At 41.7% G+C, this 27,480-nt stretch overlaps 2 protein-coding genes across 3 annotated transcripts in view; one reads left to right on the top strand and one right to left on the bottom strand.

Annotated features, from left to right (window-relative positions):
* Positions 1-6,193, top strand: part of st3gal8 (ST3 beta-galactoside alpha-2,3-sialyltransferase 8) — a 32,050-nt gene extending 25,857 nt beyond the window's left edge. For both annotated transcript variants that reach the window (XM_062986388.1, XM_062986389.1), the window contains exons 5-7: positions 537-582; positions 1,604-1,723; positions 5,162-6,193. In XM_062986388.1, coding sequence (XP_062842458.1) covers positions 537-582; positions 1,604-1,723; positions 5,162-5,362 — 367 coding nt within the window. In that variant the 3' untranslated portion in view covers positions 5,363-6,193. The remainder of the gene's footprint in view (positions 1-536; positions 583-1,603; positions 1,724-5,161) is intronic.
* A 9,292-nt stretch (positions 6,194-15,485) lies between these two features.
* The window catches only part of unm_sa1614 (un-named sa1614), a 79,912-nt gene continuing 67,917 nt past the window's right edge, over positions 15,486-27,480 (bottom strand). Inside the window, exons 23-28 of the mRNA XM_062986277.1 lie at positions 25,630-25,809; positions 25,487-25,550; positions 23,884-23,945; positions 20,116-20,300; positions 19,823-19,945; positions 15,486-15,610 (exon numbers count right to left, since the gene is read on the bottom strand). Of these exons, the coding sequence (XP_062842347.1) occupies positions 15,536-15,610; positions 19,823-19,945; positions 20,116-20,300; positions 23,884-23,945; positions 25,487-25,550; positions 25,630-25,809 (689 nt within the window). The 3' untranslated portion in view covers positions 15,486-15,535. The remainder of the gene's footprint in view (positions 15,611-19,822; positions 19,946-20,115; positions 20,301-23,883; positions 23,946-25,486; positions 25,551-25,629; positions 25,810-27,480) is intronic.

Below are 27,480 nucleotides of genomic sequence, written 5' to 3'. Positions count from 1 at the left end.
AATAAACAATAATGAACAACAATACACAGTAGTACTGTACATAAACACACATCACATTTCAGTACAGTACGTGTGCTGTACCATACACCATAATACATTGCATCTACCAGAAACAACAATAACTCATATTTCTCTATTATTTCCTTCTTTATTTTAATAGTGTTGTATTTTGTAGGTGTAATTTCACGAATGAATAACTTCCTTCATCTGTCTTACTCAATGTCACATTAAGGCGGTCCAACGAAATATTAGCGTGTGTGTATATACAGTATATATATATATATATATATAGATAGAGAGAGACACACGGTCTGAATCAACTTGTTTGTCATGTGTTTGTAATCTGAAATTACATTTGTTTGTACGTTAAGTTGAAAAAGATCGTTCGTAACCCAAAATGTTAGTATGGTAAACCGTTCGTAACTCAAGGGTCTACTGTACTTAAAGGTAGTTTTAAATCTCCAAATGTGGATGTATGCAAGATGTATGTGATCATTAAGCAGTAAGTTGATTAATCTGTTATCTTTCATCCTTAGGACATACATGAGAGTAAAAGACTTTGTGAAGGCAGATAAGGATAAGGTAAGTGTACACCAGTATAATATAAGTGTAACATATATATATATATATATATATATATATATATATACTTGATTTTTTTCTTTTTAGCTAAATTTAAATACATTTAAATGTTTATTTTCCAGCTAATTATAACTGAATATAAAGACAACACAAGTAAACACGAAATACAGATTTAAATGGTCATTCCATCAATTGAAGATAAAGATTTAAAACATATCACCAGTGTGAAAAAGTAATTGCCCCAGTAAACCAAATAACTGGTTGTGTCATCGCTGGCAGTAACAACCCCAGTCAAACATTTGCGATAACTTGTGATGAGTCTTTTACATGGCCGTGGGGCGGCACGGTGGCTGGGTGGGTAGCACTGTCACCTCACAGCAAGAAGGTCCTGGGTTCGATCCCCAGGTGGGGCGGTCAGGGTCCTTTCTATGTGGAGTTTGCATGTTCTCCTTGTGCCTGTGTGGGTTTCCTCTGGGAGGCTCTGGTTTCCTCCCACAGTCCAAAGACATGCAAGTGAGGCGAACTGGAGCTACAAAATTGTCCATGACTGTGTTTTACTTGTGAACTGATGAATCTTGTGTGATGAGTAACTACCGTTCCTGTAATTAATGTAACCAACTGTGTAAAACATGACGTTAAGCATGAACTGCCTGTGTACGGTCTTACCACAGTACTTCAGTGGGATTCAAGTCAGGGTTTTGACTCCACTTCAAACCCTTAATTTAGTTTCTTTTGATCCATTCAGAAGTGGACCTTGAGCATCACACATTATGCTCTTAATGTTACCATGCTGAATCATACTTGTTCTGGCTATATGAGTCAGGCTCATTGTACTGGAAAACTAGATATGTAATTACAACCCAAAAGCTTTTATTTTAGCAATTTGTTACATTCTAAATGGGTTGTGTGGACTTCAGTATTACTTACAGATCAAATACAAATCAGATTTCCTAATGTTTATAAGATCATGTTGAAAAAGTCTCTTCATAATAATTGTTGTGTGTGATGTTTGGACTTGCAGGTGATGGTAGTTAACCCAGGCTTTCTTAAATATACTTACGATAACTGGACAGAACATCATGGCAGGTACCCCTCGACGGGCATACTGGCTATTGTGTTTGCCCTACACCTCTGTGATGAGGTAAGATGCTCACATCTTGATTGTTCTGTGTTCATTTCATCTTGGTGCTATTAGAACTGCAGTGTCTTAGAATTTACTGAATTTACTAGCCTTATACACTGATCAGCCATAACGTTAAAACCACCTCCTTGTTTCTACAAGCATTGTCCATTTTATCGGCTTCACTTACCATATAGAAGCACTTTGTAGTTCTACAATTACTGACTGTAGTCCATCTGTCTTTCTTCATACTTTAGCCTACTTTCATGCTGTTCTTCCAGGACCACTACAGAGTAGGTATAATTTGGGTGGTGGATCATTCTCAGCACTGCAGTGACACTGACATGGTGGTGTAATCAAATCGAAGCATTTCTTGACATTGTTGATATATGGCTTCCAGTGTTTGCAAATGTAAATGCACATTGATGAGCTGAAACATTAGGGCCACACCCTAAAAATATGAGCAATGCCGATTTTATAAAAATTTTGCATGTCATCAGCAGAGATATACACCATCTAGGCATAACACACCACAAGGCTCACTGATGCAATGTTCTGGTGGGAAAACCTTGGGTCCTGCCATCCATGTGGATGTTACTTTGACACGTAACACCTACCTAAGTATAGTTGCAGACCATGTTCACCCTTTTCCCTGATGGCTGTGGCCTCTTTCAGCAGGATAATGCACCCTGCCACAAAGCAAAAATGGTTCAGGAACGGTTTGAGGAGCACAACACCGAGTTTGAGGTGTTGACTTGGCCTCCAAATGTCCCAGATCTCAATCCAATCCAGGATCTGTGGGATGTGCTGGACAAACAAGTCCAATCCATGGAGGCCCCACCTCACAACTTACAGGAGTTAAAGGATCTGCTGCTGATATCTTGGTGCCAGATACCACAGCACACCTTCAGGGGTCTAGTGGAGTCCATGCCTCGACGGGTCAGGGCTGTTTTGGCAGCAAAAAAAAAGGGCCAACACAATATTAGGAAGGTGGTCATAATGTTATGCCTGTACTTATATAATGTTGAGTAACTTGTAGTACACGTGGTGAAGGACAAAAGACCTCACAGACTTTCAGAACACCCAAATCAGTACGGCCAGACTACGCACTTGAAGCATGTCTAAAAAACCAGAGGTGCTCACTGGCAGCCGGTAATGCAATAAGGACAAGCCACAAGCCACAAGCCACAAGCCACAGACAGGCCAAGACTCATTAATGCCAAAATACATAAAAGCTATGGTGTCTGGTACAGACAGAGAAGGGCTGCTGTGGCTCAAATTGTGGATAATTTTAATCCTGGTGATGAGGTGAACGTGTCACAACACACGTCTGCATAGAGTTCCCATGAGTAGCAGGATGCACATCGGTGAAGTATGTGTGTACACTGATCAGCCATAAGATTAAAAAGATTATCAGCTCCACTTACCATATAGAAGCACTTTGTAGTTCTACAATTACTGACTGTAGTCCATCTGTTTCTCTGCATGTTTTTTTTAAAACCTGAATTCGCCCTGTTCTTCAATTGGCAGGACCCCCACAGGACCACCACAGAGCAGGTATTATTTAGGTGGTGGATCATTCTCAGCACTGCAGTGACACTGACATGGTGGTGGTGTGTTAGTGTGTGTTGTGCTGTACGAATGGATGAGACACAGCAGCGCTGCTAGAGTTTTTAAATACTGTGTCCACTCACTGGTTACTCTATTGGACACTCCTACCTAGTTGGTCCACCTTGTAGATGTAAAGTCAGAGACGATCGCTCATCTATTGCTGCTGTTTGAGTTGGTCATCTTGTAGACCTTCATCAGTGCTCACAGGACGCTGCCTACAGGGCGCTGTTGGCTGGATATTTTTGCTTGGTGGATTATTCTTAGTCCAGCAGTGACAGTGAGGTGTTTAAAAACTCCATCAGCATTGATGTGTCTTATCTACTCATACCAGCACAACACACACTAACACACCACCACCATGTCAGTGTCACTGCAGTGCTGAGAATGATCCACCACCCAAATAATACCTACTCTGTAGTGGTCCTGTGGGGGTCCTGACCATTGAAGAACAGCATGAATTTGGAGAGAAACAGATGCAGAGAAACAGATGGAGTACAGTCAGTAATTGTAGAACTACAAAGTGCTTCTATATGGTAAGTGGAGCTGATAAAATGGACAGTGAGTGTAGAAATAAGGAGGTGGTTTAATGTTATGGCTGATCGGTGTATGTGTGTGTATACAAATATAATACAACTGTATGTTTATTATTTGCATTAGGTTTGTTAGGTCTGGCAACCACAGGCGAACATTATTTTTCAGATATCTGTCTGTATTCTTGGCTTAGTTGCTAAAACAGTTTTTAGGATAAACTTTTAGGGTGATGCTGACTCCCCAGATACACTGTAAACACATTAGATGCTGCTTGAAAGCAGAAGTAGTTTTTTTGAGGGGAAGTTGGCACGTCGGAACTTAGAATTAAAAAAAATAAAAAACTACACTAAAAGGAGAAGGGCTGCGTCCACAGACCTTGTGAAACCAGCATGTTTAAGGCCAGAGAAGTCTTACTTTCTCTACTGTTTCTGATCTCCAGCACTTCTACACTTCTGATTGAGTAGAGCGAGACTTACACCCCAACCCAAACCCCCCCATCCCGACCAGTTCATATGTGGATCAGCTTCATGTACGGAGAGCCACACCCTGATCAACTCATTATTCCTCGACTCTGTGCAGGCGCCATCAATCAGCCAGCAGAGGTCGTAATTGCATCAGTTATGAGGTCCCGGATCCGGCTTCCACCCTGTATGAACAACAGCCGATCGTTGTTCATGTAGCCGCCCAGCCCAGCCGGATGGCAGAGCTGAGTTTCACACCAACTAGCTCTGGTGTGCTAGCGTGTTTTACCGCTGCGCCACCTGAGCGGCCGAGTTATAAGTTTTTAAGCGAATTACACCGACAAGGCATAACATTATGACCACTGACAGGTGAAGTGAATAACACTGATTATCTCTTCATCACGGCACCTGTTAGTAGGTGGGATATATTAGGCAGCAAGTGAACATCTGATCCTCAAAGTTGATGTGTTAGAAGCAGTAAGGATTTGAGCGGGTTTGACAAGGGCCAAATTGTGATGGCTAGACGACTGGGTCAGAGCATCTTGTGGGGAGTTCCCGGTCTGCAGTGGTCAGCATCTATCAAAAGTGGTCTAAGAAAGGAACAGTGGTGAACCGGCGACAGGGTCATGGGCGGCCAAGGCTCATATAGATAAAGAAGTTAATGCTGGTTCTGATAGAAAGGTGTCAGAATACACAGTGCATCACAGTTTGCAGACCAGTCAGGGTGCCCATGCCTAGACGCGTTAGGGCTGGACCAACACAATATTACGTGGTCTTAATGTTATGCCTGATCGGTGTATATAATCATAGAAGCTGTTCTAACCAATCCTCGTTGTGCTATGACCTGTCCTTCTAGGTCTCCGTGTTCGGATATGGCGCAGACACACAGGGGAACTGGCACCACTACTGGGAGAACAACAAGTACGCCGGAGCCTTTCGCATGACGGGCGTGCACAACGCCGATTTCGAACACAAAGTTATCCAGATGCTGAGCGCAGAGGGCAAAATCAAACTGTACACAAAAGCCAAAAAGAAGCTTTCTGAGAAGCTTCATTAAGCGACTCAGGGCCACGAGCGCGCACGACGTGCTGAAGAAGTGCTGAGGCCAAAGATATGCCACACTCAGCCACCCGGCTGTGATCCACCCGGCTATTAACTCTGACCACTGTGAGTTACGCTCAACCAAACCCACTCAGAACATGCTGTATTCTTGCACGACCAAACAAACCTTTATTTTTATATGAACCTTGTTATTAAATACCACACATTTGATACTGGACCACAAGTTGGAGAAAATAATGAGAAGTGAAAAGAGCTTGGGTGCCAACAGAGCTGAACTCACACCAAATGCCTTAAAGCTACTAGAGCTTCAGGAATTTGACACTGTGCTAGTGCACATGACGATGACTAGTGGTGGCTTAGTGTTTAAGGTACTGGACTAGTGATTAAAAGCCCCATTGATGCCAAGGTGCCAGAAACCATTAATTGCCTGCAATGTATTTAGTCACAATTGTGAAGCCACTTTGGATGAAGCGTCCACAAAATGTAAGTCTGATTTCCTGTAAACGAGTGTTCTTGGTACCATTCTTATTTACTTTTTACCTTCTGGTTAGTGAGCCATGTCTTTATTACTGTGTTAATAACTTCAACAGGAGGTTATGGAAAGGTTTAACAGGGCAGTGATAGCTCAGTGGTTAAGGTACTGGACTAGTAAACAGAAGGTTGCCGGTTCAAGCCCTCGCCACCACCAAGTTGCCACTGATGGGCCCCTGAGCAAGGCCCTTAACCCTCAATTGCTCATCGTGTTCAGCTCATTGTGTAAGTCGCTTTGGATAAAAGCGTCTGCTAAATGCTGAAAATAAAAATGTTGAAGGTTTAACCTCCTTTACGTCTGTGTAAGGTCTCGGGCTGGATTCACATAGGCTGTGTTCATACGCCAGTGGCTATGGTTACAATTCCTGGACTGCTGAATCTAGTTACATCCATAACAGACTGATAGAAAGAAGTATGGGGGGGGGGGGGGGGGGGCTGCTATGTTGATATCTTACACATCCACAGACGTCCGTACAGAGCTGCTGACCTGATAGCAAACTGACCATTAACCCAGTGCATGTGAAATATGTTGGTATTTTCCAGCCAAAATGATTAGGATAATTATGACCATGCTTACATTTTAAGCAAGAACACCAGCGATACAGACAGAATAATGCTGGATAACATCTGTTCAGCCTATGTAAGTCATTTCCAGTTTCTCTATTCAACCACGCCGGCACTGTGCCTCAGTGGGTAGCACTGTCGCCTCACAGCAAGAAGGTCCTGGGTTCTCGATCCCTGGGTCCGGGTCCTTTCTGTGTGGAGTTTGAATGTTCTCCCCGTGTCTGCGTGGGTTTCCTCTGGGAGCTCCGGTTTCCTCCCACAGTCCAAAAACATGCAAGTGAGGTGAATTGGAGATACAGAATTGTCCATAACTCTGTTTAACAATTAAACTTGTCAACTGAGAAACCTCGTGTAACGAATAACTACAGTTTCTGTCATAAATGTAATCAGCTGTGTTAAAACATGAAAAAAGAAAAAAGACCATTCACATGCAGGCAGCATTTGTGATGTGTAATGCTATAGCAAGCCAAAACAGGGTCATTTGGCATGTTTATCTACCTCCATGGTTGATGGTTGACCCTGTGTTGTTGATTCCCTCTCCATCAAACCTCAGCAAGTTCCAGATATCTGATTAGTTCTTCAAAGCTTGTAGTTACAAGATTTTCCACAGTTGTGTCATGATGAGTTATCAAAGGTTGTGTGCCTTGGGTATCTAAACAAAAGGTGAGAACTGGTTATGCCACGCTGAGGTAACATGCATTAAACTGACACCAAGTCCAAAGCCATTGGGTATCTATAATCTTTCCATATAGACACACAAGGCTCGCTGTTAATGCTGACGCTTTTTTTTAACCACTATATATATTTTAGCTCAACATTTTACATTCAGATTAAATTCTTGTCTCTTTTATGTTCATGTGTAATGACCGGCATGTTTTTATGTTATAATTGACAGTATAATTGAATTGAAGTACACATACTGACTGCATGTAACACAAATTACAGTAAACTTTAAACTCTACCAACCTAGTACCACCCTTAGACGTTGTAGCCTTAGTACCAACTCATTAGACGTTGTTTTCCCCCCTCTTTTCTCCCCTAATCTAGTCGTATCCAATTACCCTGATTGCATTACGCTTCACCTCTACCGATACACCCCTCCACTGCTGACTGAGGAGCTTAGCACCGACTGCCTCTTTTCACCTGCACGAGGCGAGTTCATATGCAGATCAGCCTTGTGCACTGAGAGCCACACCCTGATCAGCATTATTCCCCAACTCTGTGCAGGCGCCATCAATCAGCAAGGAGAGGTCGTGAGGAACTGTGAACAATAGCCAATCATTGTTAATGTGATTCGATTTAATGTGATTCGATATGATGTACTCGAAATCCCAGCTCTGGTGTGCTAGCGTGTTCTACCGCTGCTCATTAGACATTGTTTATGTAATTTCAGCTTGATTTGGTTAAAAATAGCCTTTTAACACGTCATATTCATCAATTCATCAGGCATTCATCAATTATCAGCCTTTAAGATGCATTGTAGAAGATATAAATTATTTATAACTGGTTTTGGTCTCTAAATGAACTAATAATTTTCATGCTCACAGTATTTAACGTCGTGTGAACCTGGGACAGAACAGTGCAGTCAGTCATTGTGTTCTCATTATAACTTGGATTGATCGTCAATGTTTTTTTTTAATGTTGAGCTTTAACTTTAGTTTTAACGATGATCTTATGTGGTTTAAATTGTGGTTTAATGCTTGTTATGAATCTTTGTGTTATTGCCACTGTTTTGTGTCAAATAAATGTTGTTACTTTAGTATATTTGTACTCAAAGTCTCTTAAAATGATCTAAAAGTAATTTAATCAAGATAAATGAGAAGTGAGTTTTTCTTTAATAGATTTTATAAATTTAAAATAGTTCAGTTGCCAACCAACTTCATTACAAATAAAAAAAAAAACATTTAAAAAAGCATTAAGATAGCTGAGGTCAAGAATCACAACATATAATAAATACAGAACATACAATTCCTAAAATGCATATAACACTTTTATCTCTATTTTTATACATTTTATTCCCCATTTACTTCATCACAGACTTAAAACAGCAGGAACATTTTCATTTCATGATCATGTCGTTGACATTACAAACATCAATCACAGACATTTAACTTACACTGAAACGTTGATAGAAAAATAAAGAAATAAATCAGTCACCTTGTGGAATTGTTATTTACATGATAATTAATACAGTTTATATTGTACCTATTGATCCCAAAATAATAATACACAGTGTGGGGGCACAAATATTCAACAACTTTTTGCTCCCCTTAGTCCATTTATCAATCAAAAGGGATTCCCATAGGATGTTATTCTCAGCACTGCAATACCACTACTATACTGATAAAGTGTGTTATAGTGGTAAAGTGTATCAGGTGCAGCATTGTTGGGATTTTTTTTAATGCATTTTCTCCCCAGTTTAGCGCACTCAATTTGTCTTCCGCTGCTGAGGGATACCCGATTGCATCCGAGGAGAGCACGTTGTTGTAAACACCTCTCCCAACACGTGTACAGCCCTCCTCTTCTTGCCCCTGCATTCTGCACAGGCGTCTCCGCCAATCACGGTCCTTACACAGCGTATGAAGACCCACCCACCCTGCAGATACGGTGGCCAATTAGTATCTGCTGCGGGCACTGTCAATTATGCCCGCCAGATGGCTCCCAGCCGACTAGTGGCAACGCCGAGTTTCGAACCGAGGAGTTCAGAATCTCGGCGCTGGTGTGCTAGCGGAATATCCCGCTGCGCCACCTGGGCACCCCGTAGTTGGGATTTTAAAACACCTGAATGTCAATGTCTAAAGAAAAAGAGTGCTCCAGCCAAAAATAAAAAGACAACAGCCTACTGTGGTCAGAAAGTGTCCACTATACATACGAGTACACGTAACACAGTTTATTAAACAGTATTAAATTATTCAAGCAACACTGCTGCACCTGATACACTCATACAAACACACTAGTATGGCATTACCATGGTAGTGTTGCTGCAGTGCTGATAATGGTCCATCACCCAAACATCATATGGTCCATCGGGGTCCTATAGGGGTTCATTTGAAGTAATAAATGGGATATGTTGTGGGTGTACCTCATAAAGTGATCAATGTATGTACACACCTGATAGGTGTACCTAATAAAGTGCTTGGTGTGTGTATGCACATTTTTAACTTCGTACCTTTAAATATGAATAAAGAAATATACATTTATACACAAAAATAAATCAGTAGAAATAAATAGAAACAATAATAAAGATTCAAGATTGGCTGCAAAGCTGCTGTTCACAGTTTTAACATGTGTCTGATCAGAAAAAGTGGCTTTTTTTGCAGGATTGTGGCTCAATTTTGGTCCATTCAAACTGGCAAACCATCTTCAATTCAAGTTATAATGCTGTGTCTTCTGTCATAATGCTATTGAAGTGTGGAGGATGGATACACCATGTAGACACTTTTACCTTCTGTGTTATTGTCTTGTTAAAACATCTATATTTATTATTTTTTGCTGATAAGAGGTTGGGACATTTTGTAAAATGCATTTAAACAAGAATCTGTTCTTTCTCAATGCAAAATTACAATGCAGGTTTTCACCGTCTACTGTACATAATATTGTGGAAAGATTCAGAGAATCCAGACAAGTGTTTGTCTTTGTAGAGCAAGGCTGGAACCCACTGCTAAAGGTACGTGAATGATTCTTTCACTTTCACACAGCATTGTATGAGAAACTACTCATGCTACTTTAATAAATACACCGATCAGCCATAACATTAAAACCACCTTGTTTCTACACTCACTGTCCATTTTATCAGCTCCACTTACCATATAGAAGCACTTTGTAGTTTTACAATTACTGACTGTAGTCCATCTGTTTCTCTGCATGCTTTGTTAGCTCCCTTTCATGCCGTTCTTCAATGGTCAGGACTCTCCCAGGACCACTACAGAGCAGGTATTATTTGGGTGGTGGATCATTCTCAGCACTGCAGTGACACTGACCATGGTGGTGGTGTGTTAGTGTGTGTTGTGCTGGTATGAGTGGATCAGACACAGAAATGCTGATGGAGTTTTTAAACACCTCACTGTCACTGCTGGACTAATAATAGTCCACCAACCAAAAATATCCAGCCAACAGTGCCCCATAGGCAGCGTCCTGTGACCACTGATGAAGGTCTAGAAGATGACCAACTCAAACAGCAGCAATAGATGAGCGATCGTCTCTGACTTTGCATCTACAAGGTGGACCAATTAGGTAGGAGTGTCTTATAGAGTGGACAGTGAGTGGACACGGTATTTAAAAACTCCAGCAGCGTTGCTGTGTCTGATCCACTCATACCAGCACAACACACACTAACACACCACCACCATGGTGGTCAGTGTCACTGCAGTGCTGAGAATGATCCACCACCTAAATAATACCTGCTCTGTAGTGGTCCTGTGGGGGTCCTGACCATTGAACATCTGGACTACAGTCAGTAATTGTAGAACTACAAAGTGCTTCTATATGGTAAGTGGAGTGTAAAAACAAGGAGGTGGTTTTAATGTTACGGCTGATCAGTGTATACATATACAGATGTACAGTACAATGAAATGCTTTCTTCACAGTGCAGGGTCAGCCATTGTACAGCGCCCCTGGAGCAAACAGGGTTAAGGGTCTTGCTCAAGGGCCCAACAGTGGCTGCATAAATATGCCTTTCTGCCAACTTTTTAGTGTTGCATCGACATTATTTTCTTTGTCTTTTCTCAGTTACAAAAGGTTTAAAGAGAAGTCTTGGTTTTATTTAGTTTTATAAAATGTCCCAACTCTTCCAAAAGTGTTTGTATTAGCACTTTAGTGGAAAAAGTTAGAGCTGTGGCAACTGCCTTAAACATTGCCGGTTCAACTGGTTTTACAGTTTTCAAGCGGAAAGTTTATGGAACAACAAATCTTTCCTGAACAGCTGCGAGGCAGAAGATATGAAAACTCGCTCTCAGACCAGTGATAAGCAAGATAAAACAGACGTCATTTGGCCTGAAAGCAGAGTGAGCAATAAACTGCTCTGCTATCATCCTCAATCCTTTACTGTGTGCAAATCTCCTCCGTAAAACTGTACGCTGCATTTTATATGTACACACAAACTTTTAGACGATCGGATAAAACAAAAATATAACTTTGGCACAATGAAGTATGGAGGTGGGAGTGTCATGATAGGGGCTGTTTCTTTCACTGATTAGCCATAACATTAAAACCACCTCCTTGTTTCTACACTCACTGTCCATTTTATCAGCTCCACTTACCATATAGAAGCACTTTGTAGTCCTACAATTACTGAATGTTTGTTAGCCCCCTTTCATACTGTTCTTCAATGGTCAGGACTCTCCCAGGACCACTACAAAGCAGGTATTATTTAGGTGGTGGATCATTCTCAGCACTGCAGTGACACTGACATGGTGGTAATGTTTTAGTGTGTGTTGTACTGATATAAGTTTTTAAACACCTCGCTGTCACTGCTGGACTGAGTATAGCCCACCAACCAAAAATATCCAGCCAACAGCGCCCCGTGGGCAGCATCCTGTGACCACTGATGAAGGTCTAGAAGATGACCAACTCAAACAGCAGCAATAGATGAGCGATCGTCTCTGACTTTACATCTACAAGGTGGAACAACTAGATAGGAGTGTCTAATAGTGGACAGTGAGTGGACACGGTATTTAAAAACTCCAGCAGCGCTGCTGTGTCTGATCCACTCATACCAGCACAACACACACTAACACACCAGCACCATGTCAATGTCACTGCAGTGCTGAGAATGATCCACCACCCAGATAATACCTGCTCTGTGGTGGTCCTGTGGGGGTCCTGACCATTGAAGAACAGCATGGAAGGGGGCTAACAAAGCATGCAGAGAAACAGATGGACTACAGTCAGTAAATGTAGAACTACAAAGTGCTTCTTGTTATGTTATGATGTTATGGCTGATCAGTGTAGGTGTGATGTACCAGCACACGTCAGTCAAGAAACTAAATCTAGATGTTTTAACAAGGCCAAAATAATATGACACTTGTACTTGTCAGCCATTTATGTTCTACAGTAGGGGTTTTCAACCTGTGGGGTGCGAGTACCTGTCCAGGGGGGTGTGACATTACACCTCTTTTAAAGACACACACACACACACCGATGTCCTATAACAACAGTCAGTGTTTTTGTCACAGATCTGGTATAGTGGGAGATGCTCCGCTCACAATTATCGCTCTAAGTGAGTCAGGAGTCGATTCATATGAAGCGAAGTGTGTGCACGTTCCGAGTTTCTCTCCTCAGTCAGCTCTCTGTTTTTACTGTTATTAATGAATGCTGCGCTTTCAAATAAACACCAGCTACTACACAACATTTTGTGTGACTCGCTTTTTATACAGGTCAAAGGCTTAATTAAACTGGGTATTACCACAGAGCGACAGCCAAGTCAGGTTTGTTCTGTCCGTTGAGCTATAAGTTAGCTCCACTTAGTTTTCTGACTATGGACAGAAAGCGGGAATCAGGAAAGGTAACACTGTGTTGTTTTGGCCGAGGACTCCACTGGCGAGGCCATCCATATCGATACCACCGGTGCCGATAAGCAATCTACATCTTTTGGCTCAGTCAAAGCAGAGTATTCTGAACTAGTGAACTTCGCAATTGATGTACTTTTGCCTCTACTTGGCTCTGTGAACCAACTTTTTTTTGCTCTCATTTACATCAAAGCAAGCAAGCAAGAACCGCTTAAGATTTCGGTCAAGCTGTAACTGAAATTGAACCACAAATTTCTATAATGTGCTCGCAGAAACGAACTCAGCCGTCGCATTAAATAAGGTAGTAAGTATTTACTAACTTTCTTAACCGCTTATCCAATTAGGGTCACAGGGGGTACTGGAGCCTATCCCAGCTTTTTAATAGGCGCAAGGCACACAGAAACACCCTGGACGGGGCACCAATTCATCGCAGGGCAGACACACACACACACACCCATTCACCTATAGGGCAATTTAGTGTCTCCAATTAACCTGACTGCACGTTTTTGGACTGTGGGAGGAAACCAGAGCTCCCAGAGGAAACCCACGCAGACACGGGGAGAACAACTCCGCACGGAAAGGACCCGGACCGCCCCGCCTGGGGATCGAACCAAAGACCTTCTTGCTGTGAGGCGACAGTGCTACCCACCGAGCCACCGTGCCGCCGTGCCGCCCAGTAATCAGCAAAATTGCATCATATGTGTGATGTGCACAACGTTATTGATATTATTTTAGCTTGTCAAGAGATTTCACAATGGTTTCTGTGCAAGGGTTGTTTTGGGGGAGGGAGGCGCTCCCTGTTCTACAGAACCCTTCCCTTCTGACTGACTGGACTTGAGAGATTTGTGGAACAGGACTTTTAAACAGGCCTTCAGTCCCATTGTGTGCTAGTCCCTAAAATTTAAAAGCATACATATCCTCAAAACATGTACCTTAATGCAGAATAATCGGTGTAGCTTTCATTTTGCACACCGACGTACTGTAAGGTTATACTATTTCCTTCCCGTTCATGCGTGCAATCAAGCATGCAGTCACGCAATCCCCATAGTTTAACACTGGCAGTGTAATGTTTTGAACCATTCATTCATTATTAAGAAATGATTTGCCCCGGTTAGGGTCGTGGTTGGTCCGGTGTCACACACACTGCTCTGGGCGGCAATCTATTACAGGGTGACACACAAATATTCGCTCAGTCAGACCTAGAAGTTATTGAATGCAGCCAATTTACCTCCTCCGTGTTTCGGTGTGCTGGGGAAACTGGAACACAGGGATACATCCTCCTCAGTTACTGGGATACACATAACAATGTATTTGCTGCTTTTGTGAGAGAATTAACCCTTTGATGCACAACCTGGGTCAAAAGTGACCCAACTGAGTTTTTATTTTCTATATCTTTGCAATACATTTATTTCGTCATTCAAGCTCCATGAATTTTTCAATTAACTTTTTTTTGATCATCACAAATCCTTATTTCAGTTTTATATTTTTTGCTTTTTTAATAAAAATCTTTTTTGTATCACTACCCTCCTAATGCACAACATGGGTAAAAAATGACCCTTATGTATTTACTGTGGAATTTGACAGAAACTACTGACATTTGTAAGTGTTTGTAGTCAAAAACATATTTACTGATCTTTTGAAAGACAACCAAAGATTAGGCTCTTGAATCTTGAATATGTCCAATACTATTTGCTTGCTAGCTGTTTACATATTCTAATATAGATAGCTTTTATTAGCTAAGACAGCAAATACATGAATAACTGACAAATGTGCATATGAAAATATTCTTGAATGGATGAATATGGGTCATTTTTGACCCATGTTGTGCATTAGAAGGGGTTTGCTTAGCTTGTGCATCAAAGGGTTAAGGCAAATCCCTGCAACAACCTGAAGCAATATGATTGCTTCAGGGCAGTATTACAGGGCAACTGTAGCTCTTAACCCAGGATTTTAATTTTTTTTTGCTTTTTTCTACAAATAGGGGTATCAGTGGATAGCATATAACCCCTTGTATGTATAATACTTACAAGGGGTTATATGCTATCCACTGATACCCCTATTTGTAGAAAATAAAGCAAAAAAAAAAGTAAAATCCTGGGTTAAGAGCTACAGTTACCCTGTTATAACTTGCCCTTGTGTTAAAACAGACCAATTAAAGAGGGGCAGCATTTTTCACACAGCACAATCATAAAAAACTTAGAATGCCTCCCATCGTCAATCTGCTGTCAACAACCCGAAGCATTATGATCGGCTCCAGCCAGTATTACAAGGGGTTATAAGTGAAAGACTGCTGATAAATCATTGCATGAATGCATTCAAAGTGCATATAGGATGCTGGTAAGCACTTTTTAAACCCCAAAACTAGGCAGGACCATCCAGCCGTGAGGACATGTAGACAAGGACCACATGATCCCAATTGCAACGAGGGAAAGATTATACTGTGATGCTATGATATGGTCCCTTAGAAATGCTCTTTATATATATTGTGTAGTAATAATTACTAAGAGCACATGGGTGTCACTAACACTTTTAAGGGCGTTTGGTACTTCACCATCCTTTGACCATCTTCATTCAGACAACAATGAGACGAAAGAGGCAGGAAAAAGGCCGGTCCTGTTTGGTTTTCCCTCGATGTAGCCATGCTGAAAGAGATTTTTTGTGCTGGTTAGATGCATTACCCAGGTGAATATTTAATAATAGTCATTTAAATCAAACAACAACAAAATCAACATTTTATGTCCTGCCAGGAATGTTTTATTTTGCGTGAATACCCATTTTAAATGCTGCAGAATTCTGCAAAGGCAGATAGTTTAATATGTTTGTGAATAACAAACCAGGTCTAGAATTATTCTTATTGTAAATCTGTGAATATTTATGAAACGTCCACCATGCGTCGGCTTCAAAACAGCACGCAAACCCAAGTGTCTGTAAGTTAAACCATACACCGATCAGGCATAACATTACGACCACCTTCCTAATATTGTGTTGGTCCCCCCCTGTTGCTGCCAAAACAGCCCTGCAACTGTGATGCACCGTGTATTCTGACACCTTTCTATCAGAACCAGCATTAACTTCTTCACTACTATTCACTACTATTTGAGCTACACTAGCTCGTCTGTTGGATGAGCCAACCTTCGCCGGTTTACCACTGTTCCTTCCTTGGACCACTTTTGACAGATACTGACCGCTGCAGACCGGGAACACCCCACAAGAGCTGCAGTTTTGGAGATGCTCTGACCCAGTCGTCTAGCCATCACAATCTGGCCCTTGTCAGACTCGCTCAAATCCTCACGCTCGCCCATTTTTCCTGCTTCTAACACATCAACTTTGAGGATAAAATGTTCACTTGATGCCTAATATACCCCACCTACTAACAGGTGCCGTGATGGAGAGATAATCAGTGTTATTCACTTCACCTGTCAGTGGTCATAATGTTATGCCTAGTCTGTGTATTATTCATTCTTTTATTCCCCAGGCTACCCAAGAAGGATGGGTCCCTGCTGAGTCTGGTTCCTCTCAAGGTTTCTTCCTGTAATTTTTAAGGGAGATTTTTCCTTGCCACTGACACCATCGGCTTGTTCAACAGGGTTTTCTAGTATGTTGGACCTGGATTCTGTAAAGTTGCTTTGAGACAATGTCTATTGTAAAAAAAAGCTATACAAATAAATTTGACTTGTGTCTGTGTCCTGAACCATATTAAACGCACTACCTTTGGTATTGCGTACAGTATTGAGGCTTACCTGTGTTAGCGAGTAGCTCACTTAGCAAAAAGCTATCTATTTATTCAATAGTAGTGAGACGTCGTCATATAACCATAATAACTGTATTGTGTAAATAACATTAGTGCATAGTGTACAATGTGGGCTGGTAGGCAAATAATTTTAATAACATGTTGCCAACTCACTCTGCACTTCACTAGATCTTGTGAGGGAAAATGTTAATTTACACTAGAAGTATTAATACATAATCAATTACTACTTAGAACATGTAAATATGCTTAGGGCATATTGTCAGTAGTCATACTCCAGTATTCCAAGAATACTGCTACAATAGAATGTTACTGGATGTGTACATGGGGGTGGCACTGTAGCACTGTCGCCTCACAGCAAGAAGGTCCTGGGTTCGATCCCCAGCTGGGGAGGTCCGGGTCCTTTCTGTGTGGAGTTTGCATGTTCTCCCCGTGTCCGTGTGGGTTTCCTCCGGGTGCTCCGGTTTCCTCCCACAGTCCGAAGACATGCAAGTGAGGTGAATTGGGGATGCTAAATTGTCCATGACTGTGTTTGATATAACCTTGTGAACTGATGAATCTTGTTCATGTCATGAATGTAACCAAAGTGTAAAACATGTCGTTAAAATCCCAATAAACAAACAAACAATGTGCACATGGTGTATGTGATAAGTGTGTCAATTGCATTTTATGACATCCAAAACCCAGTTCTAGCTGGTTTAAATCAGTTCCAATGTTCTAGCTAAGAAATCTCTGTTAACGGTGGAATCTGTCCTACACAGACACCGACGGGAGTACATAAGGGTGTTAATTTTTTCCTGTGTTCACAGAGGCTGTGTCCGAAATCGCATATGAGGCAGTGCCCACTGCTCAGCTGGTAAAGCAGTAAGCTCTTTTAGTACGCAAATGTGCAGTATACTCACAAACTTAGACGTACTACGTACACATTCTTACCAACGTCATTGTTTGCATACTCAAAAACGGCTGCCCATGCAGTAGGTCATCTGGGTACTTCTCGCAAACTACGTATTCGGACGCACTACCCGCTCTCGCGTACTGCTTTCGTGTACTGTTTAGTATGGAAGTATGCAATTTCGGACACATACTCTCTCTGTGTGTGACTGTCATGTGATTCTTCTCTGCAATTCAGTCTCTGAGCTGTTTCATAAAGGGTTTTTCCACTCTGCACATCTATAGCTCATCTGCTTCTGCACATAAATAATTATGATGTGTACAGCTGTACCCATCTCTGCATATCTTTGACGGCTCGGTGGGTAGCACTGTCGCCTCACAGCAAGAAGGTCCTGGGTTCGATTCCCAGGTGGAGCGGTTCAGGTCCTTTATGCATGGAGTTTGCATGGTCTGATCGTGTCTGCGTGGGTTTTCTCCGGGAGCTCCGGTGTCCTCCCACAGTCCAAAGACATGCGAGTGAGATGAATTGGAGACACAAAATTGTCCATTCTTGCTGTGAGGTGATGGTGCTACCCACCGAGACACCCTTTTTAGTAAAAAGTAAAGCAAAATAAATGTAAGATCCCGCGCTAAGAGCAACAGTTGCCCTGTTATATCTTGCCTATTAAAAGAGATGTATTGGGGTAATTTATGACCCTAATTAAAGTGACAGTGTATATAAAACTGTATTTATTTTACAGTTATGAAAAGGCTGCCTTGTTGCCTGTGTGGTAAGACAATTACTAAGTGGCTTGTGTAAACTTGGATCTTTCCCATAATCAGCTACCTAAAGTACATAAAAAGAACAGGATGTCTTTATGATCTCTAAGTCTTGACCTTGTACAAATTAGTTTACTCATTCAAGGTCGTACCAGTAATTTTGCTGCTCAACCCTTCAGTCTATTTATGTGTAAATGACCCGTACCAGCATACAAAGGAGAATCTGAGGACAGATTTAATTCACTGTCACATTCTTAGCCGCTTATCCAATCAGGGTTGGGGTGCTGGAGCCTATCCCAGCTTTTCAATGGGCGTGGGGCACATAGTAACACCCTGCACGGGGCACCAATTCATCGCAGGGCAGACACACACACACACCCATTCACCTATAGGGCAATTCAGTGTCTCCAATTAACCTGACTGCATGTTTTTGGACTGTGGGAGGAAACCGGACCTCCCGGAGGAGACCCACGCAGACATGGGGAGAACATGCAAACTCCACAAAGAAAGGACCCGGACCGCTCCACCTGGGGAACGAACACAGGACCTTCTTGCTGTGAGGCGACAGTGCTACCCACTTAGCCACAGATTCAATTAATTAAGAATAAAACGTTCTCATAGAGGTATAGTCAACATAAAGTGGCACGGTCAGGTTACTTAAAGCTACTAAAAATTGCCATGAGTGTGAGTGTGTGTGAATCTCTTGATGCATGCTCAATAATCCAGGTACACACATCCACAAAGTTGAATCAGTTCGTCTGGACACAAAGTTTGGTGTAGAGATATGTTTCGTCACTCATCCAAGTGACTCAGTTTGAGCTGATGTTAGGCGCCGGGAGGATTGCTGGCACAGCCACTGGCGAAACGGATGACCCAACATAAAAGATCGACCTCTTCTGAAGATCGCCACTCATTTAATGATGAAGATGTGCAGATCCTTGACGAGGAAAAACGCTGGTTTGAACGAGGAATCAAAGAGGCCATCTATGTGAAGAGGGAACGACCAAGGGGGGGCCTGAGAGTACATCTCTCACCATCTTACAACGCCGTAATAGGAGCTATACCCCAATCATATGTAAAAGGCACACATGGCCATTGTAATTAATGGTTGTTGTGATTTGCATTTGGACCTGATCACTGGTTCCATTGTTATACAATGGGCGGTGATGGGTAGTTATGCAAATCGTCTGCATATAAGGTTGGGGTTATTCAACATCAGCTCAGACTGAAGGAGTCACTTGGATGACTAACTTTGTGTCCAGAGGAACTGATTCAACTTTGTGGATGTTTGTGTGAATGTTTGTGTGTGTCTAAACTGTCCGGGGTGTCTCCTGCATTTCGCCCAATAGATCAGACCCACTATGACTACTAGACCTTATTAAAATAAAGCAGTGGTAAAGCAGACAAAGAATTAACATTAAAACTATAAAGCTTACAATAAAAATGCAATACTTACCCACCAATCAGTGTCTTCTTCTGCAAGAACCACCAGTACGTCCCCCTCACTGAACGTAAGCTCGTCGTGATGATCAGCCACACAGTCATACACGGCTTTTACCCGTCTCAGCTTCGACTTCTTCTGAATAAACACACGAACATTTAAGATGAGGTCTAGATAAAGTCTGTTACACATAACCATCCTGTGTGGTTTCATGTTTGTCAGCAGCAGATAACCACACGCTGAATAAATAAGACTTAGACTAAGGAAGTTCATGTGGTTCATACAGAACAGTGAATTAACAACCTCACCAAACTTTGTCTGGGCTGTGGGTGTGGGACACCGGGGCAGGACGAACAGGAGCTACCATTAGAGTCCAGGCTGAAAGAGCGAGGAGAGGTAGGGGAGAGACCTGGGCCATGTTGTGCAGAGCTGCTGTGACCATGAACTGTTGAGTACAGATGGGATGTGCTGCTTTCAGTGTCTGCTTGAAAGCCTGCGAAAAAAACAACACACAAAACACACTTCCTGTTGTGATACAAAAACTATGCAGTGAAACAAGATACATCATGAAACTGAAAAACATGATAGAGGAACTTTAAAAAAAACATTAGACAAGAAAGCTGAATTGTGCAGACCAGCTCCTACTTAGAGAATTTTAAAATCACAAATATACACCGACCAGACATAACATTATGACCACTGACAGGTGAAGTGAATAACACTGATTATCTCATCACGGCTCCTGTTACTGGGTGGGATAAATTAGGCAGCAAGTGAACATTTTATCCTCAAAGTTGATGTGTTAGAAGCAGGAAAAATGGGCGAGTGTAAGGATTTGAGCGAGTCTGACAAGGGCCAAACTGTGATGGCTAGACGACTGGGTCAGAGCATCTCCAAAACTGCAGCTCTTGTGGGCTGTTCCCGGTCTGCAGTGGTCAGTATCTATCAAAAGTGGTCCAAGGAAGGAACAGTGGTATAACGGCGACAGGGTCATGGCCAGCCAAGGCTCACTGATGCACGTGGGGAGCGAAGGCTGACCCATGTCAGACGAGCTCCTGTAGCTCAAATTGCTGAAGAAGTTAATGCTGGTTCTGATAGAAAGGTGTCACAATACACAGCGCATCACAGTTTGTTGCGTATGGGGCTGCATAGCCGCAGACCAGTCAGGGTGCCCATGCTGACCCCTGTCCACCACCATAAGCGCCAACAATGGGCACGTGAGCATCAGAACTGAACCACGGAGCAATGGAAGAAGGTGGCCTGGTCTGATGAATCACGTTTTCTTTTACATCACGTGGATGGCCGGGTGTGTGTGCGTCGCTTACCTAAGGAACACATGGCACCAGGATGCACTATGGGAAGAAGGCAAGCCGGCAGATGCGGTGTGATGCCTTGGGCAATGTTCTGCTGGGAAACATTGGGTCCTGCCATCCATGTGGATGTTACTAACGTACTACCTACCTAAGCATTGTTACAGACTGTATTCCCTGATAACTGTGGCCTCTTTCAGTAGGATAATGCGCCCTGCCACAAAGCAAAAATGGTTCAGGAACGGTTTGAGGAGCACAACAACGAGTTTGAGGTGTTGACTTGGCCTCCAATTTTCCCAGATCTCAATCCAATCCAGCATCTGTGGGATGTGCTGGGCATGTGCTGCACAAGTCCGATCCATGGAGGCCCCACATCACAACTTACAGGATACAGATTACCACAGCACACCTTCTGGGGTCTAGTGGAGTCCATGCCTCGACGGGTCAGGGCTGTTTTGGCAGCAATAGGGGGACCAACACAACATTAGGAAGGTGGTCATTAGGGCAGTAATATCTCAGTGGTTAAGGTACTGGACTTGTAATCAGAAGGTTGCCGGTTAAAGCCCCACCACTTAACCCTCAACTCGTCGCTTTGGTCATAATGTTATGCCTAATCGGTGTAAACAAACACCATCTGCAAAAATCATCAGGGATTGCAAATCAAAGCTGACTGAATTACAGTATAAAGTAATAACACTGAATGACCATAAAATTTAAAATGCACTTCTATGTGTAGACGCACTCTGTGGTACCCAATTCAAGGGATAATAGCGTCTTCATACATGCAACTGTCATCATTTAACATTATGAATACTAGAATAAAGTCAAGCACCTTGCAAGACCTCCCTAGTCATCTAAATATACAATAAACAATAAACCTTTATGGGGCTTTCTAGGATGTCTAAGAAGACCTCAAGCTCCTTCATTCATCAGTATTCCAAGGATTGAAAATCTTTTAGATCTTGGAGATGTTCTGATTATAGCTACTAACATGCACAGTTAACTTTGGACCAGATTTTAAAGCACTGATTAACACAAACCAACAGCTAGTTGGGTCAAAATGGATTTTCCCTCTTATCCCAAATGTAGTCAATCAACCAAGCAGATAACCTTTAGGGCCCTCTAGGCTCTCAGAGAGGGCCAAATATATTCTAAATATATAGAAAAGTAAGAAAGCAGTTCTTATTTATTTTATCTAGTAATAATTTGACAGTCATCCTTTACACAAATACAAACCTAAGCAAATAAATCCTTTATATTTGCCTATTTCGTTCACAAGATGCAGGGTTACTTATAGTTCCTAAAATTATTAATTAAATTATTTTTTAATTATTTTTTAATTAATTAAAAAAGCATTTTCTTACAAAGCTCCACAACTTTGGAATAATCTTCCTGCCTCTGTTCGGGATTCGGACACAGTCTCAATGTTTAAGTCTAGACTGAAAACATATTTATTTTCTCAGGCTTTTGATTAATATAGACAAAGGCGCAGGGCTTGGGGGTTCTTGGTCATAGAAACTTGTGGTGATCAGGGATGTTGGGTTGCTGTCGTTCTGCCTCTCCTGTCCGATCACTCAGGTTTGGGTAGGGGAGGTGGACGCTGATGTCCTGTGAAAGTCTTCATGACCTTGTTACCTGCTTGCTCTCCCTTTTAGTTATGCTGTAATAATTAGGGCTGCCGGAGTCTAAAACTCTCTGTAAAACTGTTTTACTCAACTAGCATTGTACATTATTAACTACATTCTTTGTTGTTTTACTCCAAAGGCGTTCTGATGGAAACCTGTTTACCCACCGAGGTTAAGGATTAAAGTCGAGACTGCCGTGACAACTATGCTGCTCCTGCCGGATGTGACGGATCTGGAGTAATTGCACCAAGAATGACAAGAACTAACTACAGACTTTATTGAAGACTAGAGCGAAGAACAACTCTATTATTATTTATTTCTTTATTTATTACCAGTTATAACTTTTAGATCATTTAATTCTGTGTTTGTATGCTCTGTGTAAATCGTGTATTTATTTAAAGTATCCTCCAGACCACCCAAGAAGGATGGGCCCTGCTGAGTCTGGTTCCTCTCAAGGTTTCTTCCTGTAATTTTCAGGGAGTTTTTCCTTGCCACAGTCGCCCTCGGCTTGCTCAACAGGGGTTTTTGTATCTGTTGGTCCTGGATTTTGTAAAGTTGCTTTGAGACAATGTCTATTGTAAAAAGCGCTATATAAATAAAGTTGACTTGACTTAACTATTGAATGTGTTGGAACGTGAGGGGTTAGATTAAAGAAAACGCGCCCTCTGCTGGCAGTACAAAATACGTCAGGTCAGTTGTTCATTCTCCGCAGGTCATAGCAATTTAATGAGACCAATTTTAGATAACAGTACAATTGAGCAATCACATTTTCACTCTAAATGAACCAGCTTTGTTATTGCTAACACTATGACAGGTTCCACCTACTGTGCAGACAAGGTGGTTTTAATGCTGAAAAGTTTCAGTATAGTGAACAGATACAAGTACCGGTAGATAGTAGATAGTAAGAAAATACACTTGCTGTCTGTTCTGTTTATTTAACAGTATAAGTAAACAGAATAAAATAATGTGTGCAGTGTGTTGTATACATAGCTTGTTTGATATCAAGTGATTTCAGCATGAGTGACTTTGTTGTCAATGAACAGAATAACATCTATAAATTCAGTAAAAGCCACTTAAGTGTAAAACAGTTAATGTTTAAAAAAAAAACCCCTGAAATTACTGGCTACAAATGGTGACTTACCTTGTTCTGGGAGTTCAGACAGGGAGTTGAGAGCATTTACAGAGTACTTTGGAGACCCGGAGCTGAAATAAAAGTATTTATTCTATTTTTATTAAAATTGCATTGGCCATTTACTGTTCTAGAACATTTAGTACATCAAATGGAATAATCTAAATTATATAATTTAATCTTTTATTGTTTCATTTTCTACCATCACTGGGTGCATAGGCTAATTAAAGTCATGTGAGCACTGACAAGATGGGGATAGTCTAATTTCTAATTAATCCAATTAAGGCTGATATGATTTTTGTCATTTGTTTCAAGCTAAACAGCATTCTTAATTGCAGCATTTTTTCCCACACCTGGCTAAAACTTTTGCACAGTACTGTATACACTGATCAGCCATAACATTAAAACTATCTCCTTGTTTCTACAATCACTGTCTATTTTATCAGCTCCACTTACCATATAGAAGCACTTTGTAGTTCTACAATTACTGACTGTAGTCCATCTGTTTCTCTACATGCTTTGTTAGCCCCCATTTATGCTGTTCTTCAATGATCAGGACCCCCACAGGACCACTACAGAGCAGGTATTATTTGAGTGGTGGATAATTCTCAGCACTGCAGTGACATTGACATGGTGGTGGTGTGTTAGTGTGTGTTGTGCTGGTATGAGTGGATCAGACACAGCAGCGCTGCTGGAGTTTTTAAATACCGTGTCCACTCACTGTCCACTCTATTAGACACTCCTACCTAGTTGGTCCACCTTGTAGATGTAAAGTCAGAGACGATCGCTCATCTATTGCTGCTGTTTGATTTGGTCATCTTCGAGACCTTCATCAGTGGTCACAGGATGCTGCCTACGGGGCGCTGTTGGCTGAATATTTTAGGTTGGTGGACTATTCTGAGTCCAGCAGTGACGGCGAGGTGTTCAAAAACTCCAGCAGCGCTGCTGTGTCTGATCCACTCATACCAGCACAACACACACTAACACACCACCACCATGTCAGTGTCACTGCAGTGCTGAGAATGATCCACCACCTAAATAATATCTACTCTGTGGTGGTCCTGACCATTGAAGAACAGGGTGAAAGGGGGTAACAAAGCATGCAGAGAAACAGATGGACTACAGTCAGTAATTGTAGAACTACAAAGTGCTTCTATATGGTAAGTGGAGCTGATAAAATGGACAATGTGTGTAGAAACAAGGAGGTGGTTTTAATGTTATGGCTAATCGGGGTATATATGGCCTGGCCTGTGACCTGTGAGCACTTCTTGTGGTTTTGAAGATACTATTACCCAGTCATCTGGCCATAATGATTTGGTATTTTTAAAATCTGTATCGTAAAATCGTTACTATGTTTCAGTAAAATTTCTTTTGGTGTTTACTTTCATGTTTAATCCTGTTTAATGTTTTATGCTTTCAACCTTTCACATTTTTCCCTTAACTGAAATCTGTCAGACATGGGGGCTTTTTCTTTTTACACATCTTTATACACGAGGCTCTGTGGTGTTAATAAACCTGCGTATGAAAACAATGCTGTGTTCATTATGTAAAAGTTATTTATTATCTTACCACTAGGTGGCAGAATCTGACTAGAGATAAAGTAGGAGACACTAACCCACACTTATGAAAGGACCCATCCTGGTCCCTGAAGCCTCGAGGACTTGCTGGCACTCCATATTCTATTCCAAAGAAGAAAAAAGCCAGTAGAAAATGCATCCATTAAACTGCATACTAAGTACAAAGAGAAAGTGTCCATACCATTATTCCCAGAGCAGGAATCACCACGAGGACTGTATGGCACCTGGGGTGAGGGCTCAGAGAAAGTGCGCGCATGTCGGATTATCAAGGGAGGAGGGGGGGATTTTTTTTTGCTGAATGGAACCTCACTCCAGTCTTCTGGGGGACTCACAGGAGGGGGAGGAGGAGGAACGTTGGGTGCTACAACAGATAAGAAATAAAAAAAAATGATGTACTCAGCACTGGTGAAACACTGAAAAATCTACTTTAGCAGCTATGCTTTACCTTTAGTTATACAATGCTACATTTCTACAGCACTGTATAATATACACTGATCAGCCATAACATTAAAATCACCTCCTTGTTCTACACACATTGTCCATTTTATCAGCTCCACTTACCATATAGGAGCACTTAGATGGACTACAGTCAGTAATTGTAGAACTACAATTTCTTTACATACTTTTTTTAGCCTGCTTTCACCCTGTTCTTCAATGGTCAGGACCACCACACAGCAGGTATTATTTAGATGGTGGATCACTCTCAGCACTGTAGTGACACTGACATGGTGGTGGTGTGTTAGTGTGTGTTGTGCTGGTATGAGTGGATCAGACACAGCAGCGCTGCTGGAGTTTTTAAACACCGTGTCCACTCACTGTCCACTCTATTAGACACTCCTACCTAGTTGGTCCACCTTGTAGATGTGAAGTCAAAGACGATCGCTCATCTATTGCTGCTGTTTTAGTTGGTCATCTTGTAGACCTTCATCAGCGGTCACAAGACGCTCCCCACGGGGCGCTGTTGGCTGGATATTTTTGGTTTGTGGACTATTCTCAGTCCAGCAATGACAGTGAGGTGTTTAAAAACTCACAACACACACTAACACACCACCACCATGTTAGTGTCACTGCAGTGCTGAGAATGACCCATACCCAAATAATACATGCTCTGTGGTGGTCCTGGGAGAGTCCTGACCATTGAGGAACAGGGTGAAAGGGGGCTAACAAAGCATGCAGAGAAACAGATGGACTACAGTCAGTAATTGTAGAACTACAAAGTGCTTCTATATGGTAAGTGGAGCTGAAACAAGGAGGTGGTTTTATTGTTATGGCTAATCGGTGTATGTACAATGTGTAACGCTCTTTATAAATACAGCACTGTACAAGTTTTTGATTTCTTCTATTTTTGTGTGTTACACCAAATGGTTTCAGTTCCCCATTCTTATTACAGTACAAAAAAGGAGAACATGGAAAACAAGGTAAAAAGGCTACACAAAGTTTAGAAAGTAACTGCCCTTTAACCATGGCTGTCAGGTGTTGACAGGTCAGAAGTTTTTTTGAGCAGTTAGGAAGTGGACCTGCTCTTGTGCTTCAGTTTGTTGTCTTGTTGCATATACAGTAGTGTTCAAAATAATAGCAGTCCAACACCATTAACCTGATAAATCACTGTTTTTAGTATAAATGCTATTTCTACATAGCAAAAAATTGACTTGAAAGTGTAGTAGAGTAATGAAAACAAAACAAACCCAACAATTAGGACATGCATGCTGCTCATTCTGAGTAATCGAAGCATTGATTGAAAGGGGGTTGTTCAAAATAATAGCAGTGAGGAGTTCAATTGGTGAAGTCATTAATTCTGCAGAAGAACCGGTGTCAGTTTTGGCCCTTATTTAATGTAGGGGGGTGGCAAATGTTGCACAGGTTGGTCATAGTGCATTTCCTTCTGAAATACTGGATAAAATGGGTTGTTCCAGACATTGTTCTGATGAACAGCGCACTTTGATTAAAAAGTTGATTGTAGAGTGAAAAACATACAGAGAAGTGCAGCAAATTATAGGCTGCTCAGCTAAAAAGATCTCAAATGCCTTGAAGT

This window comes from Trichomycterus rosablanca, chromosome 24 (assembly GCF_030014385.1).
Source record: "Trichomycterus rosablanca isolate fTriRos1 chromosome 24, fTriRos1.hap1, whole genome shotgun sequence".
Classification (NCBI taxonomy): domain Eukaryota; kingdom Metazoa; phylum Chordata; class Actinopteri; order Siluriformes; family Trichomycteridae; genus Trichomycterus; species Trichomycterus rosablanca.
The sequence above is the reverse complement of the archived record's forward strand: the minus strand, read 5'-3'. Positions and strand labels throughout refer to the sequence as shown.